Source organism: Daucus carota, chromosome 1 (genome assembly GCF_001625215.2).
Source record: "Daucus carota subsp. sativus chromosome 1, DH1 v3.0, whole genome shotgun sequence".
NCBI lineage: Eukaryota > Viridiplantae > Streptophyta > Magnoliopsida > Apiales > Apiaceae > Daucus > Daucus carota.
Genome location: NC_030381.2, coordinates 16,434,472 through 16,454,663, shown reverse-complemented (window position 1 = coordinate 16,454,663; position 20,192 = coordinate 16,434,472). Strand labels below are relative to the sequence as shown.

Below are 20,192 nucleotides of genomic sequence, written 5' to 3'. Positions count from 1 at the left end.
TAATATATATAATATATATGTATATATGTTTTGAAACATATGTATATGTATATTTATATGTATATATATTTAAATAAATATATATGTATATAGTATATGTATTTATATTTTACATAAACATTTATATATTTAAGTGTATATATATATATTATATTATGTGCATAAATATGTGTATATTTATATCTATAGATAATTATATATATATCCCTATATATATTTATATTTATATTTACATATAATTTTATGTATATTATATATATTTAAATATATGAGAATATATTTAAATATATGTATATATATATTACTATATGTTTATATAAATATTATTTATATACATTTATATATATATATCTTTATTTATACATATATTTATATAATATTACGAATATAATATAAATATATGGATGGAGCAAACTCAAGTCAACTCTCAGTCTTATGAGAGATAACAGTGGAATTCATGGAAGGAGGCGCAAGTTTAACACTTAGAGAGATTTATAAGTTCATCACAGTGGAGCATTATGGAAGCGCAACATTTGACTGCCACTAGCGCGAAGTTTGACTTCTACTTGGCCAGAAAATCTTCTAAGTAAACATACTGTGTCCATGACACAGTCATGTGCAACTCTACTTGGAGCGCAACATTTGACCAAGTCAAATGTTGCGACTCCAGGTCATCCTCCCTGTGGCGCAAGTTTGTGTGTTCTGAAATTTTCTAAGTACACCACAGTACATTGTGTGCCACTGCTTGGGGCGCAAACTTTGACTAAGTCAAAGTTTGCGATTCCAAGTTCTAGCAACACTTATCTCACATTCTAAGTACAGGTACTTCACTGTGATACTCCTGTTGGAGCGCAAACTTTGACCAAGTCAAAGTTTGCGCCTCCAACAGAGTGTTCTCTACTTAGAATTATTCTATGTGTATTTTCATTGATACACTGGTGGCGCATCTTCAAGTCAAGCGCAAGGTTTGACCGAACTAATACACTCAGAAATATGTCTAAGGCATCACACAGTGGAGAGTGTGTCTCCTGTATGGCGCCATGTTTGACCAAAGGAGGCGCAACCTTTGACCTCCTCACTTCACAGGCGCAACTTTGATTTCTGGGAGTTAGATTTATTTTCATAAATCGAATCCGTCCAGGACGAACTCAAGTCGTCCAGGACGAACTCGTTAACCATGGTTAGTTTATGAAAGCCTATAAATATGTGATTGTGGTTCTCACAATTTACAAATCATCCTTCGGGATGAAATGGCCAAGTGCTCTGCACGGCTACTCTCACTATACACACACCCTAGCCTAGCTTTGTAATAGAAATATCAGTAGTGGTTAGAGTTTGTAATATTGAGAGTAGTGGCCATTGTAGCCGAACCTTCAGGTTTGGATTTATAGCACCTTCGAGGTATTTATCAATATACAGATATACCTTGGAAAATATTGTGTGTTGGTTTAATATTTTCATATCCTCAGAAACCGACCCTATAAATATCCGGAACACGAAACCCATTACAGGACTGCAATTTATTTATCCGCAAGATTCGAAAGAATTTTAAATTGTAGTGAGTATCGTATTCAACCCCCCCTTCTACGATACTTTGGACCTAACAATGCTCCTACAATCCACTGTGAGATTGTCGAGCAAATGTGGACATCTGCCAGGTACAACCCTGAGTCCAAAACTCTTACTTTTTCTATTAATGGTAATGAGTATGCAATAACTGGTGAGGTAGTTTGAAAAGCTCTTAATCCTCCTGCTAATTCACCTGATCGATTGCCTAATGATAATGAAATTCTTAGAGTGCTAAGCGATATGCATTACAATGGTGATTTGTCTAATCTAGGTCAGATTCTTAGGCGCCATATGCGCAAAGAATGGAGCTTTTTATGTGATTCTATCATTAAAGTGTTTTCTGGCAAAGTGTCTAACTATGATGCTTTTACTATGTCTATGCACACTATTTCCCATATGTTGTTAACTGATGACTACTTTAATATTGCTGAATTAGTCTTGTTTGAAATTATTGCTAAGCTTGGTCATCCTGAGGCAAGGGCCAAGAAAATTTATTGTGCTAGGTTTTTTATGATAATAGCTAACTATTTAGGCAAGAATCTGGTCATCTCTCAACCAGACAACAAGCTGGACTGCTAGGTCCAGAGTAAAAGGGTGTGTGGTGACTTGTTAAAGATACTTGCAAATGATGAAGTACCCTTAACATTACGAGCACTCATGCAGGTACAAACTTCTAATCCATCAAACTCTTCCAACCCCCAAATTTCTTCTGTTGTCAGTGCAGCTATGGAAGTTGAACACCCCCAACTTCCTACCCAAGTTGCCAAACCTAAGAAAATTTGTAAACCAAAATCTAAGAAGCCCAACTCTGGTGTCTCCCAAAAGGAACCAGTTGTAACATCTACTACTTCACACCCTGAGCGGAGTGTGAAGGAGGTGGGTGGTGAGGGGAGGGGTAAACATCAAAGAAGCCCCCAGAAAAAGGAGGGAGAGGTGAGTGAAAACCAGTCAAGCCATCCCACATCTTCCCAAAAATATGTGGTGATTAATATGGAAATAAACACTTCTCTGGTGGCATCTTCTCAAAAAGACGTCACTATTGAAAACAGTTCTCCACCAAGAGCACAGAACAAGAGGGCAAGGGACACTAGCCAAACACCTCCCAAAACCTTTTCAAGGAGAACAAAAAAAAGGGCACTTGAAGCACACACTACTGTACAGTCCAAAATCACAGATTTTGTGACAATACAAAATATCATTTCTCAAAGTTAGTTTGATGTGCCTCCAGTAAATGTGGAGTCACAGCCCCTTCAAATTGATACATATTCTCAAACCTCAGATTTCCAAATGGAGGAAGTTTATTTACTATACAACTTCCCGCATCCAAATTCTCCAACTCTGAACTTGGAGAAGCCAACTTCTAAAACTGATGATCATCTTTCTCAAGATTTGTTGGGTCATCGGTCTTTTCTTCAAAAAACAACTAGTGAATTTGTGGAACTTCCAATGCCTTCACTCTTCACAGATTCATTAGTTGTATCTACACATACATCGATTGCTACTCTTTCTACATCATCGATCGATATTCCTCATCGATCGATAAGTGCAGTTCCATCAACGGATGAGCTTAACAGCAGTCAGCCGTTGATAAGTGACAATGTGCCATCATCAATTGCTAACTCTCAACCATTGATTGAAGAGAACTCACTAGTAGTTGATACTCAACTTGATCACCTTGCTGTAACAAGGACTGCTAGTGAGGAACTAGTCATTGTTACTGCACTTCTAGGATTGAGTGCTGGTGATTTAGAGGAGAGGCTGCCTTCAGAGCGGGCAAAAGGAGAGGCTATGAGTGAGGGGCTGGAAATTTCTTCCTCCCATGCAAAAGGAGAGATTGTGGGTACCACCTTAGATGGTGCAGGTGAGTGTGAGGTGAGCCAGGGTGAGACCCTGATGCAAGAAAATAGAGATCAAGAGAGAAATGCAGGTACAGAAGATACAAGGATGGAGCCTGCTGTGGACACATTGGATGCTTCTTAATTCTCACATCCAATTCCAGCCTATTAAGTCATGGATGGTCAATCTAATGTTCAGGCAGAGGAGACTTTAGGACTTCTTCACACATCTGAGGCATTAGAGAGAGCTCAACTTGCTCTTGCTGCAGTTCCTAAAGGCATGCTCTCTACTCAAGGTGATTCTCATTATGATTATTCCCTTGCTGATGAAGATGGTGATGAAGAAGGTGATGTAGCTGGATCCTCAGAAGTTCCAGATTGTGTTTTCAGCCAAGACTACTACTCAACTCGTGATACAAACATAGAGATCCTCAGGCAGTATAAAAGGGCCATGGAATGGGAAGCAGATGAAGATCCACTCAAGAGGACACTCTCTATGTTTGTTAAAGAAAATTTGAGACTTCACAAATCTCATTTTGATCAGGTTAGACAAGAGATTCATGATCTCCAGCATTTTGTCACTTCTATCAAGGAAGATAATCAGCAAAATCTGGAAGCAAGGATCCCTTATGCCACAATGGCCAATATCAGGTCCAAGCTTCATCAAGAATCTTCCCTTGATGCTTCCATTACTGCTCTAGACAAGAGAGTTTCTGATGTTGAGGGCCAATTGAATCAAATCCTTATTAATCAGTGCAATCAACAGAAGCTACTTCTCACTCTCCTCCAAGCACAGAATATTCCAATTCCAAGCTTGCTTGATGATCACAAAAAGGGGGAGAAGTCTACATCTGCTCTTGCTACTACAACTACCACCTCAACTACAACAGTCACTCCAACTCTTCCTACAACCACATCCACTCTTGCCACCACCACTACAATCACAACCACATCAAATACCACAACTCTTGCTGTCACTACAACTACAGTTCCTTCATCTACAACCCCTCCCGCAAATCCTACAATTCTACCACCTAACTCTACAGAGATAGTGCCTACATCTAAGGGGGAGCCACCAACTAAGGGGGAGCAACTTGCTCTAGTCCCAGTATCTAAAATCTCTATAGTTGAGAAGAAGAAGTTGACCTCTGTAGTTGTGAAGAAGAAGATGCCACCAAAGAAAAAGGCAAAAATTGTCAAAGTTAGAAGTATTAGATGCCAAGGTGAGCCATCTTCAGTAAATGAGTATAAACCCTATCTTATTGAACCTCCATCTCCATTGAAGCTTCATGGAAAGAACAAGTTTGCTGAAGACTTTCCAAATCCTGATAAGTACAAGCTGCTTGGACTTGCCATCCATATGGGAAAATTTGGCAAGAAATGGGATGAGAGTGAAGAGGACAAGAAGGAAAGGGAGAAGGCAGAGAAAGAAAAGGCTGAGCAAGAAAAGAAAGATCTTACAGAAGGAAATCCTGTTAAGCCAAAGCTGGTTGTTGGCAAATTAGATCAAGACTCATTATGGAGGTCTAAATTTGCTTACAGTACAAGGAATAATGAGACAATCTGTGTTCCACCTGGACACCCCTTGTACTCCAAAGCAAAAGAAGAAGAAGAAAGGTTTAAGCAACCCTCCATAACTGATGATGCTGAACTTGAAAGATTTGCAACACAGTTTCAAGATGAGCTTGATGAAGAAATTTTTGGCTCCATTGATGATGAATCCAACATTTCTATTCAGCAACAAATCCTAGATGAAGCCAACAAGAATCTTGAAAAGACGAAGAAGAAGAAGGTCACAAAGAAGACAAGAGCCAATGTGAGGCATGTGAAGTCAAACTTGACTGTTGAAGATCAAGATTCTGAGATAAAGAAAACTCCAATTCTCAACTCTCCTCCACCTTCAATTCCTAAGCAAGATGAAAATCTTTTCAATCCTGAAGAGCTGAAGGCAGAGCCAATAGAACTTGATCTGTCAAACATGTTCTTCCCGAAAATATATGTGACCAAGGAAGATGAACTGACAGACTCTTTAAGGCCAAAGAGAAGCAAATAAGGAAAGAAAACAAAGCACATGCCTGAAAATATCAAGAAAAAGAGTGGAAATCCTAAGAGATATGATCCAGTTGGACCAGTTCAAGTCAGATCTCCAACAAGAGAAGTGGTGATTCCTCCTGTGCCAGAAATTGTCAACATCCCCAAATCTTCATTTGCATATGCATTTCATATTAGTGAACAACCACCAATTGAGCTATTCCTAGATGAATTGCTATATGCATGTAAAGGCCTTAACAAGGACCAAAAGAATTCCAGAAAGGTTGGAATTCCATTACTCTTCTGGATCAAGGATTCCATGGCCACATCAAAGGATTTTAGATCAAGACTATCACATTCTCAGATCTGTGTATGTGGAGCTAGACACCAAGACCTCATTCTCTCAAGGGATCAGAAGTGAAATTCTCAAGAAAATTGAAGATATAAGAAGAAAATGAAATGAATTTTCTGATCTACCTGTAAGGTTGTCTCTTCCTAACACAGGCAGTTGCATCTTCAACCATCCTTCAAGATTGATGACTTTTAGAGATGATCAAGGCATTAAGAGATTTTTCAGATTGAGAGATCATGCTAAAAATGCATATATTGACATCTTGAGGGCAACGCAGAAGAAACTTGAAAGCAAGATCACAGAAGAAGCTAAATTCATTGAAGACTTGCAAAGAGAGATCAACAAGAAACTTGCCAGGCAAAGAAAAAACCAGTCATGAAATCTGATCAGTCTAGAGGAGCAAATCTAATCATTTTAAAAAAATTTATCTTCATGTATTTTAATTCTTTCTCAATTCAAAATCATTTACTTCATATTTTTAGTGTTTTGTAATCATCAAGCACCTCAAATTTAGATCTGAAATTCTTACAGATATAAATAGGGGGAGATTGTTAGGAATATGTGATTCTTGATGATACAAAGTTATTTTATTCTTACTTGGAATAAAATTAAATGTAGTTGATCAATGGATAGCATGCTAAGGCAGTAGCAATTGATCAGATTAACCCATCAACGGATGATGTGGTACTGTAACAAAGCTGGAGCATCTTAGCAGTTGATATGTTAATAATGCATACTTTTAGATTAGGAGTTGATCTATCAATAGATGAGTAGATAGGGTGACATAATTGTAAATATCTGAAGTCATATAATCTATCCAAATGAAGTGAAGATCGATCGCTAGTCATGAAGTATCAATGTCAAAATAGAAAGTCTATCAATCGCCACATCAACTCATCAATGGCTAATCAAGGAAGGCTATCAATCGCTAGTTCAAGAATGTTATCAATCGTTAAACTTATCAATTGATAGTTAGCAGTTGAAAGCTACAAGTCAAGTAAAGGACAAGAAGCACGTGAGTTGATGTGACAGATGCTGCTCTAGTTTTGGAAGCTAAACCAAAAGTAGTTTAGTCAAATATTGAGAACCTCGAAGCCTACCATTTCTGGCAAAGCAACAAGAATTTCAAGCTGCCAAATGTTCTATCAAGTCCAAAAAATTCTACATTTGTAATAGGTAGAAACTGAGTAGGAAAATACTTTTGCGGGCTAGTTTTGTTTGTAGTAGTATATATATATTCACTTTGTAATTTTCATTTCAAAGTATCAAAACACTGAGAACTGAAGAGCAAAGCAGTAGAGATAGCAAGCAAGAAATTGTAAGCTTCTGCTCTTCATTCTTTTGTAAGCAGCCAAGTAATTTTTACTTAAGAGGTTCTTAATATAAAAATCTCTCAGGTGGATCAAACAATCCACCTGAAATTTTTAAGATCCTTGTTTTTTAAAATTTCTGTTTTAGTTATAATATTCTCTTGTAATTTTGAATATAATCTGTTTAGCAAAAATTGGCTGAAATTTTTGTAGATTGTATTCAACCCCCCTTCTACAATCTAACTTATTGTTTGAATTGTCTGAATAACATTATTGTTTTATTCATAACGGATTATTTTAGAGAAGCACTAGGTATAGGTGATGAATCAGGGGTGGTTATTTCTCCCTCTTTATTGGAGGATTTATGAAAACTATAATCTCGACTTAAATCAGGGTATAAAGGAATATATATTGATTCTCTTTTTAAGCATGAATTTTCAATAGACAGGATATATTAACATATTAATAGAATTGAGTAACTATTTGAAAATATTATGGTATTATCAAATAGAAATTTCTAATAATACCTAATTAAAAGGTTTAATTGATCCCTTAAATCATGCAGTGAATAATGCCTAGCAATTAGGAACATGATTGGTCAAATATAAATTAATTCTCATTTAAAGTCCGGAGGATTCTCCAATTTTCCAAGATTGGTCAAATTCTAAATTATAGCAAGAAAGTTGAATAGACATTATATACATATTTAACATATTAATTTATTTATCTTTGTCAGGCATATTTAACATATTAATAGTATCGAGTAACTATATGGTTATATAATAGAAGACATATTGAATTTGATTAAGTTTGAATAACAGATTGACAACTTACTGGGACATATTTGTTAAACTTTAATTTTATGAATTAAAATTAAATTTGAATGAATTTTGACAAGTGAAAAATATATTATAATTGTTAAATATAGGAAAATAAATTTAAGTATTTTAAGTATCTAACTAAAGGTTTTCCCTTTGGTTAGATATTTTTCTTTCTATATTCTTCTTATGTTATTTATTATTTCATCTTTTTATATTTTGTAAAATTATATTGATGTTGAGTTTTTAATAATTATTAGTGATTTTCAATAATTAATAGATCGTTCTTGTTTCTATGTTTCAGGGGTGAGGTGGAAGTAGCGTGGATTTAGAACTTGGAACGTTTTATTCCTATATTAAGTTTTATTGTCTAAACTTCCGGAGACATTTTCATGTCTTTCGGTTAGATAATAAGTTTTTTGAATGAAAAAACTCCTTGGAGTATTGGTGGATCTCAATACGAGAAAGTGCATTTCTTGTCAAAAAAAAAAACTAGATACTATCTGATCTCCGAACATCTTCTTTTCCTTTCCTTTTCGTTGCTTGGTAAAACGATTTATCTTCTTTGATTTTCACTGTTTAATAATATCAGAGTAGCAATATTGAGTAATAGTATACTCAACAAGTATAATTTCGAGATTAAAACATAGATGATTCTGAGAGCAATGAAACAGTTTGAACAATCATTAAGCAAGATTTAATTCAGAACACGTTAGAATCAAGAACTCTAATCTGACACTTTACCAATTGATCATAAGATCAAACTGGTCGTATCCCACCCGATACATTAGTGATGCGATCAACTATCACTGTTCATCGTTCTCCTGCGCGACTTACACTCACCCAATCACGACTCGTCGTAAGTACGCACACACACCACTAGCAACAATTATGGATTAAAGTATTTTTATATCAAAAACTCTTTTATATCTTTACTTTTTGCTCAAATAAAATATGTTTACTAAAATTTCTTTTTAAATTTCAAAACTATATTTTATAAAACTTTCATTTCAAAATCTTTTGATTAAAGGATATTTTAAAATATTTTACAAATATGAATTCTATTCTGAATTACTAAATTGCATAACTCTTCCTAAGATTCAAAATTTGTTTTATTATCAACAGGGGCAGTTTGGACTTTTTGTAATTAAAATAGGAGAAAACAGGGAACCCGGTTCTCTCCCTCGGTCTCTACTCCAGATGAGGAAGTTACACACAGTTAGAGCATCTTCAACAGTGTAGGCTATAATCGTTGGCTAATTTGGACGTGTAAGACATTATGTACCTGTAAGACATTTTGCTTCGATGGTATTGGCTATATTGGTTAACTATAATTCAAAAATAGTATGTTATTAATATTTTGGATTGTTATAAATAGAATATATCACTTTAATATGGTAATAAGTGATGTGTAATCTTCCTACAGATTTCTTACAGACCTGTAGCGGATTGACAAATATAGTCATCCATAGGAGGTTGCAGGTGGGGATGGTTGGAGCGTGAATTTTTGAAACCATTAGCAATAATTTTTATTTTTGGTATGATAACTATGATTTTAGCTAAGGGGTATTCGTGATTGGAGATGCTCTTACAAGTGCCATTGTATCTAATTAGCAGTTACTACATGTGTTGTATATAAACTTCGTTTATCAGTTTAATAATATCAAGTCTTTTCCTCATAAAATTATTCTGTTCACTTCGGTATTTTTATTGTTAGTTTCTTAATATCTAATCAAAACTTCGACAGATATCTTCAACAGGACAAGGAGTAATTCGGAGTGGCGGGGGGCTGGCGGCGGGGTTGGGGGCGGGGTTGGGGGCGGGGTTGGGGATCTTCAACAGAGGCGGAGCCACAACAAAGACTGTGCTGGGCTCCAAGCCAGCACAAAAAAGTACTTTGCTTATCCCTTTTACTTTTTGTACGTAATTTAAATTGATTAAAAAACATACTTCCACTTATTATTATTAAAATTTTCTTTTTTTGAATTAGAGCTAATAATTTATATTTTTATTCATAAAAAGAAAATTTTAAAAATAATGAGCGGAAGTATGTTTTTTAATCATTTTAAATTATGTCGAAAATGTGTGATAACTAAAAAGGGGATACAGTAATATTTTAAAATTTTCTATTATGCGCCCCAGATTTTTTGAATTTAGCCCAAGATAAATTAGTCCCACCCCATTTTTTTATGTAAAACATTCAGAGTTAGAGAAGAAAATATATAAAGAAACGTGAAAACAAAACTCCAGCGGTTTTCCCGTAAGGGAGGAGATTAGATATTTAAAGATAATGTTTTTTTGTTATAAGACTTTCACGTCAGTGCATTGTACCGAAATACGATACCGAAAAGATCGGAGAGTTTTTTTCAATACATAAAAAACTTTCATCTAACCAAAGGATATGTCGAAAAGCCCCACAAAAATTTGATAAAAATTTTGATGTCTGAAAAAAAACACTCGAAAGAGAAGCAAAATCCACGGAACTGCGAAGAAAGAAAAACATTCATTCAAAAAAGTCTACCGACTAACCAAAGGTCATGCAGAGATGGTCCCGGAAATTTAGCCAATAAAACTTTAATGACTGAAAAGAAAACTCAGATGAAAGACAAAAATCCATATGGAAAGGAAGAAAAAACGAGGGAGAGAAAAAAAAGAAAGAATCAAGCACGAAAGATTATGTCAGGCATCAAAACAAAGTCGTCTAAAGTGACACAATCGTTAATACAACGACAAACATAATCGCAATATAAGATTAAAAAGCCATCAACTATGACACTTTCTTGAAAGGGGCACAATAATTAAAACTAAAGATACAACAAGTCTTATAAATCAAGTTATAATCGAATCATAATATTCAATAACTAAATATATAACCAATTACAAAGGACATATAAGACAAATACATTTATAAGCACTAAAATAAAAAGGTTTCAACTAAGAAGCTATTGAGGTGGTGAAAAGCTGGAGAACTACAAAGTGCATCTTTGAATCAGATGCCAAACTACTGGTTGACGCATTTCAAGTGGATAGAGGTCGATCAAATTTTGATACTATTGTGGAAGCTTGTAGTGATAATCTTAACCACTTTGAGGAAGTGTTAATAGTGTTTGCTTGTCGATCTGCGAATAGCATAGCTCATGAGTTAGCTCGGGCTGCACATTCTATGTCAGGTCCCATGGAGTGGTTTAATACTGCTCCGGATTTTATCTCATGTAATATTGATTTAGAGGCTCTTTAATATAAGCAAGTACATTTCACTCCAAAAAAAAAAAGGTTTCAACTCATACTAGTATCGTGAGGTCAATTCACACAATCCTTACCTTATCACATATAAATATATGTAATCACCGGCTATGGCTAAAATTGAATGCAGTCGCTTAACTTATCATTGACTCATCTCAATTGATTTATTACCAAATCAAAATCTTGAAAAGCGAGTAGATCTAAAATCTTGGTACAGATCCGCTGGGGAGTATTATTGAGAAAACGAGAACAAATCAAGAGAAATAAACTGATTCGGAGCTTTTCATCGGTAAAAATCGATGAAATCTCCGGCGGCGGCGGAAGAAAGAAGAAAGAGAGAGGAGATTTAAAGATAATTAACAACAAGATTAAGTAAGTTTTGTCCTTTGACAATGAAATTTTTCCCGGTGAAACCTTTTTCCTGGCTCCGCCCTATCTTCGAGTGGCTGGTTGACGACGTCATTTGAAGATTTTCTGCAGCAGAGAAGCGGTTTTTATCTTCTTTAATGGATGCAAATGCTAATGCAGATGGAAGCTTGAATCTGATATATTTTGGTGCTTAAAAATATGTAGTACTGTATAATCAGTTACTAATTTTTAAGTGCAGGTGCTCTCCAAGTTTAGGTAAGAAGTCGATGTGGTGTTGCAGGTCCAGTTGGCATGAATGTTGAAGGTCTCCAGATATTATTGGGGATTGAATCCTGGTATATGTAAGTGGAAACAAAAACAACTACTCCCTCGGGGCAGGTTCTTTACGTTATTTTTTGGCACGCATTTGAGGCTTCTATAAAGTATAGTTCAATAATATTTAAAAGGAAATTTTCCTTAATAAAAGTTTGACGTTTAAACTTTTATTCAAAAAAAATTATTATAAAAACATTATAGAACTATAAAGTTACAGGAGTCTCAAAATACGTGCAAATAGTGAACGTAAACAAGTTGTTGGAGTTGTTTACAGGGACGGAGGAAGTATAAAACTATATAATCTATTCCCTCCTCCAATATCATTTGTTACAACTAAACCGAGCATTCAAAAAGTAAGAAAATCACGGATATGGAAATTCTTCAAGTATCATCACATGTCTCAAAAGTATTTTTTTGATGAGCATATATTCAATCAAAACTGTATATAAAACACTGATCTTATAAATTAGGCATAATTCTCCAACAGCTCTGGGTAAACTTTATAATCTGATTATCCTCGTTCAAGAATCTTAAATGATACACATGTTACATGTATTACTAGACTGATATTAGTCCCGCACCCATTTCCTCACTTTATCAGCAAAGTACTCCAGTAATGGCCATTTCTGAGAGATCTTTCTGCCGGTCGTCTAGTGCTGTTCATACAAACAAAATATCTATAAGTAATGGCATGTACGATTACACGTTCTTCCTGTTCTTCTAAAATGTCTTATTGAAATTACACGTTCTTCCTGTTCTTCTAAACTGAAAACCAACAAACATGTGCCTTAAAAAAAACATCTAGGCATGGCCAGTGTGTTGGCCAGTGAAACACAAGATGGAAAACTTTAACAAGCATCAGCAAAAATCCGGAGAAAAAAGAGTGTGTGTGTGTGTGTGTGTGCGCGCGCGCACGCGCGTTTTACCAGAAGGAGGTCAGTCGAGGATAATATGATGAATTGCTAAACTTAAGAAGATATATCGATTTGTACCTTCTTCAATCATGGCTCTATACACTACTAGTCTTCTAAATCCAGTCCAAGTCTTCGAGCAAATTCTTTTATTTCCCTGCTTCCAGAAAATAAAATAAATATGAGAATTTGACAGGATAGAATGATGAATGTAAATATCAAGTAAAACAGTATATAGGAGATAACAATCTAAATAAACTAATTATGGGAAAGGTTAATAGGTGCAGAAGTACGGACAAAGAGTTAATATGAAGTTTTACATTTACGGGCATATATAAACACAAGACATCCATGAACTAGGCAAGAACATCGGTCCTTACCTGAATGAGACATATAATGCAAATGGTAACCAGAACCTAAACAGAATTACCAATAGCAATATTTACTAATATTTTCCCAAAACCATGTATGTTATTGATAGATGTCTGCCTATCAAAACATTCCTATACCCCTTCTATCCGATACCAATTGAGCTAATGATTGTATATATTCTAATAAAATTCTTAGTAAATTGATGTATACTCAATATTTCATTATATTAATAGTAAACTATCAACAAATCCTGATATTGCACATATAACCAAAACCAGCACTTAGAGATTATAAGAACTACGCATATAAATAATGGAAAGAATCACATAAAATCTCATCACCCCATCCATAAACACAAGTACAACAAGGAAAATATGATCATATATGGTAAATATATAGGGCCCTTTATAGCATATTTTTGGCTCAACTGTTGGCTGCGTTACAAGATTTCTAAGCGCAATGCGTGAATCTCATTTGGTACGTTGTTGAACAATACTAGAACAGTCAAAAGTTTGTGTAAACTGTATTTCAATTCTAGATCCAAAATATTTACATGAACTTAAATTTTGTTCTTCACACAATAATTTTATAATATCTATCTTCGGTCCACAATTTATCCAGCAACACTTGATTCAAATTTTGCCTACGGCTTTAATACACTGTAAACAATTTGAGTTTTAAAAAAGAATTGGTCTTTCCATAGTTAGATAAGCAATCCTATGTGTCAAGATGTACTTGAGCACATAAAGAGCTTGAGATTCAACACAAATACCCTTAACAAATAGTAGCTGGTATGGCCATTACTCAAAAATTTATTTCAATTTTTCCCTGACAAGATTCATGAATTCTCGTTAAATTTGGATGAAAACAAAAGCAAGTTGCCCGCTATCGTCCCCATAATCAACGCCCTCCCACATTCCTTGTTGGCCTTAATGTCACACATCTACTTATAACATCTAATATGTAACATATTTAAGTATCAGCTGCTATGTTACTCGGGCTCGGGTACGGAGTGTCGGACACGACACATATCCGAGTGTCGGACTTGGGAAGTTTGAGAATTGGGGACACGGGGACACTGTCCTATTTTTGGACACGGGTACGGGGACACATCGTAGTATACTAATAAACAAGTATTGTGAGTTAGACATCTTCACAAAAAGTAACAATAAAACTCAAAATATTAGACATCATTTTGTAGGGGATTTTGCAAATTAGGCGTCTTCTGTACTTTAATCACATTTTTGCTTCTTTTTTTTCCTCACATATTTCTTTGAATTATAAGTTTGACTCATATTTGATTTTTAAATTGGACAAAGTGTCCGCATTTTAGTCAAAGGATCCGACACAAAATAAGTGTCGTGTTCGAGTGTCCAAGTGTCCGACACGGGTACGGCAACCTAAATAGAAGAGTCAGAGTAACATAGAAGTAGACATACTTTAAGGACCAAAGAGTTATTAAGACTACAAACAATTGGCCAGGCACTGCCAAAGGATGCCACATCTGCCTTATGTTACATGAAAAAATGTCCAGCAAGGCATCGATCACAAAACCCACAGCGCCTCGCACACACCAAAGATGAGAAAAGAAAAGAACCGAAACAGTGAATGTTATAGAAGTAGGAGGAGATAATTAAACAGCGCATTCTCTCATTCATCATCTAAGAATCGCAGCTCCTCTCATATAACCGCCTCCTGTCACACATCTACTAATATGGAACATACTTAATTTATCAAGTATTTAATGTATGGATTTAAAGTTAATATTCTACATACTAACCACAGGCACAACTCCAACACCCGAAGGGCTAATGTCTAGTTTAGGTTGTTTGCTTAAAGAGTTGATGGATTGTAAGACCAATATCTGCTACTGTTACTTAGGTTGAATGAGATATTCACAGAGGAACCCCTATCTTGACTGAAGACTTATTTCAACAGGATCGTTACATGTACTACAAGCTATATCTAGTTTATGAATGAGACCGCCTGAGCGTGTCTCATCTAAGCTGGTTTGATAGCACCATGTTTGACTAACACCCTGCAACCCATAGCCAGAATTTGGCAAATGGCAATTTATCAAAAAATTTCATTTTCCATTGCCTAATAAATTCCTTATCGCAGAGTTCAACTGATTATGAAATTAATGATTTATCCATTCAGCAGCTATAGCACATGTTATACGACTAGGCATGGTTGCATAGCTCAAGGTCAGTGAACAGAATGTAAAGCATTGGGTTTTAGCTTAGAGCTGAAAACATTAAATATTTCTGAAAGCGTCAGGTGTCTCAGCTTTGCTGACAGAGCACAGAATCTCAAATTTAACACACCAATGGGAAACACATATCATTGAGTTAGAATACACGACTAAGGCATATATGAAATACTCAACCACTCATATGATGTAATATATTCTGAATGCCTACTGGTTCACATAACTTTTTATTAAAATGTAGAACTAACAGCATACTTCTACAACCTAGATGATTATCAGGCTAACCTATCAATCTCTTCCTTCAAAGCAGGATCGCAATCACCATCATCAAATTCATCCTCAACAGGGAGGCTACCATCCCGAGTTGAGGAACTCGGTTCAGCTGTAGGACAGACTGAAGGAACAGCTTTTGGTCCCTTCTTTCTTCTGTGATTCTTCTTTTTCTTCGTTCGTCCTTTCTTAGAGTCTGCAAGGTATCAGAATACTCAATATTATATTTTCATAGTGTTAAATAGAAGTATTGAACCCGACCATAAAGTGCAAAGCAATGATACGCTTATTTTTATGGAATATCAAATCATGAAGACCATCAAATATTCACAATATCTTAAAAAAATATAATATAGACAATTAAAATCCCCTATTAATGGCATGCACGCCATTTGGCTTACAGCGTGGCAACTGGCAATCCTAAACAATTACACAGGCTCGTATTTGGCATTGTTCTGTGGGCTTGATTTCCTCAAAACCCTCCCAGCACCATGTTTCACCTTATAAACAAGTGTATGCGCACTGATAAGTTTATCTTTGAGATTACAAAAATTTACCACGTTCCTTTAGTTTCTTCCTACGCCTACATTTTAGCTATTGTTCTTCCATATGAGGGGAAAAAAGGAATTCACAAGCAAAGGACAAGAGACTAAAAGTTGTCCCATTTGTATATTGGTACAGCCCTGTATTTTCTGGGCAAAGTCAATTTCATTAGAATATATAAAAGGGTTGCTAACAAGATGGCCAGCATTTATAAACTACAAATTAATTTCATATCTAATCATTGGAGTTGGAAAGTTAATCAGCTAATTTGAACAATCTGGTTTCATGTTTATTTAAGCCTGTAAAAAGGTATTTGTACGTAACAATAAAATACCTCCATCTCCTCCATTAATAAATGAAACAAGGTCATCAACTGAACATTTATCTTCACACTTCGAAGCCTCCACTTCAGCCTTCACTTTCTATCAAGCATGAACTTTAAGTAATCAACAATCTTATACTTTAGTTTAAAATTATAGAAAAGTTTAACTATATTTTCAAGTTATAAGGTACACCAAGGACGGTAATTATATAAAACATGATTTGAAAATGTTACCATTGCGTTCTCTTGTTCTGCAAGTTCTTTCTCCTTTTTCACCGACAGTTTTTGAATGAGCCTTCTTTGCAAGGGGCCAATAAAATTCTTCATGTCCTCCAGTGTTTCCGGCTGCATCATTAGACATAGTCAAAGAAATAAGGAAAACTGAACATGGCATCGAAAAATACACACTAAACATGATGGTTGTAAAAATAAAATACCTTTGCATGTTTCGTAGCATAACGATAGATATCATGTTTCTCTTGGGAGGAACTATTTGAAATATGCCGAGCAATAGCCTCACAGAGTTTATCACACAGACACTCCAGCCCTAGATACCGTGCAGCATGTGTCAAAAGACAAAGACTGTCCAAATCCTTTTTCAAAAATTTGTCAGCAAACAACTTGCGCTCCTATTCACAGAATAAAATTAGGCACTTTTGTTAAATTTGTGATGTGCTCTGTCAGATAATTAAAAGAAATCATCTCTTCCAAAAATCCAATCACATTGAAGAAAAGTACCAACAATGAGAAACAAGCAGACGAATTAACCTTGTCAGAGCGATCAGGTACTCGATGAAATCGACAGTATTCAACTACTGAAGTCAATGCAGCTACTTGAACTTTTGGAGGCGCCAAAAGGGGTTTGCTCTTCATTAAACCGACTCCTGATTTAATTTGAAGCCATAACTCAGGGGATAATTGCAGGATCTGTTGTTCTACTTGTACTGTTCCACCATCAACAGTTTGAATCCATACACACTGCATAGTCGTAATAAAATATCAGACAAGACAAACAAATTGAACATACCCATTAGCTTCCATGCATGAAATGAACTCTTATAATATTCCAACAATTATAAGTAAAAATTAAGATTGTCATACCTTAAAAATGATCGCTTTAAAATAAAGGAAAAGTGTACTATAATAATCATTGGTTAATCTCTTAATTAACTATAAATCGGTTAAGAAGCACAGGCTCATGACCATAGCCCTACTTCCCCTAAGGCACCATCTTACATACAGAAAATTTGTAAACTTTATCAAAGAGTCAAAGAATTTATTGTATCATTTAATTTACAAAAACATTTATGCGCAACAACTTTAAAAACAAATATATATTTACCAATGAGAAAATATCGAATTAAAATGACTTAAAAATTTCTTTATAAAATTAGAACTACATAATGCAAATATAAAATTTCCATTGAAAAATTTAGGAATAACACTAACACAAGCGAACAATACCTTGTCTTTCTCCTGCAACAACTCTTGTTTATCAAGCTCTTTTGGGACTTTTGACATTGAGTTGTTAATTTCGATTTCGTTAGCCATCGGGATAACCTGTACACCATCAAAATCAATCTAATAAGTTGATGAAATATGATTAATATATATAATAACACAATCTCTTGCCTTTGTAATATTAGAGACCAGCAACTCTCCTAAATTCACAAACCAAAGTATGAAAGCACCATATATATTTGCAAGGAGATAACAAGTGTTGTATAAAGTTGAAAAATATATATATTGACAAAATTCAGTGGTGGAATTGTGTACAAGATGACTTACCTGCATGCAGCTAATTGTGAAATGAGTTATGCCGAAGGAATGAAATGAGAAACCAATATAAAAATTGGATGCGTTCTTTTTTAGATTTCTTTTATAAAAAATGATATCCGCTTAGTTGAATATCTTTTCAGATATGATTTTATATTGAATACCTTCAACATAAAAGGACCGTGTTAAGAAAAATTGAATTAAGAAATATTCGATACTAAAATGTACAGTGTTATTATTTTTGTACATTCAAATTTTTATTCTTATCTCGTAGTGCCTCTTAATTTGGTGTTTTTGATTCTTTATATTCATGATAATTATTCTTTTTCGGTGAATATCATATTTTGATTGGATATATAAAATCCCTTCTCTTTTATCAATCTTGTCAGCAGTGGCAGATTTATAAGGAAGCTCAAACCCGTGAGCCCATAACAGTTTCAGTTTCAGGTTCCTTTCTAAAATTTGTAGATTTTATAAACTAGTCCACCCAATTATTTTGAGTTTGTCCATTTTGTTGCAAGCCCAATCCATTAACTAAATAATCTACTGCTCCCTCTTTCTCAACAAGTTTTTACGTTCACTGGTTGCACATATTTTAAGGTTCCTAACAAGGTGGCCAGCATCTCTGTGTTTTTTTTTTTTTTTTTTTTTTATGTTGAATGAATACCTTCAACATAAAGGGACCGTTATTCTATAAGAAAAATTGAATTAAGAAATATTTGATACTAAAATGTACAGTGTTATTATTTTTGTACATTCAAATTTTTGTTCTTATCTCTTAGTGCCTTTTAATTTGGTGTTTTTGATTCTTTATATTTATGATAGTTATTCTTTTTTGATGAATATCGTATTTTGATTGGACATAAAAAATCTCTTCTATCTATCAATCTTGTCAGTGGGCTAGTGACGGATTTATACAGGGGCTCAAACGCTCACGGACTTCGACCCACCCACGAGCACATAACAAATTCAAGTTTCTTTCTAAAATTTGTATATTTTATAGATGAATCCACCCTAGTCACGCGTTTGTCCATTTTAATTACAAGCCAAACCCATTAACTAAATAATCAACTTCTCCCGCTGTTTCAGCAAGTTTTTTTTTATGTTCAGTATTTGCACGAATTTTGAAACTGCTATAAAGTATAGTTTCATAACATTTTTTTATTTTATTTTTTTGAATAAAAATTTAAATGTCATACTTATATTTAAGAAAAAAATATTATGAAATTATATTTTATAGGAGTCTCAAAATGAGTGTCAACAAGTAACATAAAGATTCTTCTGGGACATGGGACAGAAGTAGTACATTATACCAATTTCTCTTGTTGCGGCCAGCAAGGTAAATGAATTAAAAGAAAAAAAATAATGTTTCGCTGCTCTTGCTCCTCAGAAAAGTTCTCCCCTTTTTATACCCAAAATCATAGAAGGATCGATATAATAATTGACAATCTTCTCTCATGTTTTCTCTCCTCCTCACCGGAGAATCGCAAGACTCCACGAATTCATTAACACTTCAGCGACACGTTTCAACGCAGTCCTCGTGATCTGATATTGTTATAAGCGTGTCTAATTTTATTTGTCATTATTCATTATATATTGGTATTCATACATACACGCGCGCGCATATATATATATATATATATATATATATATATATATATATATATATATATAGAATAAAGTTCAGTGGAGTACAAACATTTTTTGGAGTTTTGGAGGACAAGCAATCTGCCGTCCATTTTCTAATAATCCTGTGGTCCAGATTAAATTGTTTTTTAATTTTTTTAAACCAGCTGTATACTCTACGTATTTGATTGGATTGGATACATACGTATTAAAATAAAATAGTGGGCAGTTACCGCAGTTCCACGATTGTAGCCTGCAGTTATTGTCGTTCTGCTTTGTCTATCTCTACCAAACCCTTCTTCATGGAGATAATATGTC

The 20,192-nt window shown here is 34.6% G+C and overlaps 1 protein-coding gene across 1 annotated transcript; it reads right to left on the bottom strand.

Annotated features, from left to right (window-relative positions):
- Positions 1-12,252: 12,252 nt before the first annotated feature.
- On the bottom strand, positions 12,253-18,356 carry LOC108199573 (SKP1-like protein 21). The gene is made up of 9 exons (XM_017367459.2): positions 18,261-18,356; positions 17,937-18,032; positions 17,241-17,450; positions 16,910-17,101; positions 16,707-16,817; positions 16,485-16,572; positions 15,623-15,803; positions 12,835-12,910; positions 12,253-12,498 (listed from the first exon to the last, which is right to left on the bottom strand). The coding sequence occupies exons 1-8, from the start codon at positions 18,264-18,266 to the stop codon at positions 12,862-12,864; spliced, it is 933 nt and encodes a 310-aa protein (XP_017222948.1). The 5' UTR covers positions 18,267-18,356; the 3' UTR covers positions 12,253-12,498; positions 12,835-12,861.
- Positions 18,357-20,192: the final 1,836 nt, after the last annotated feature.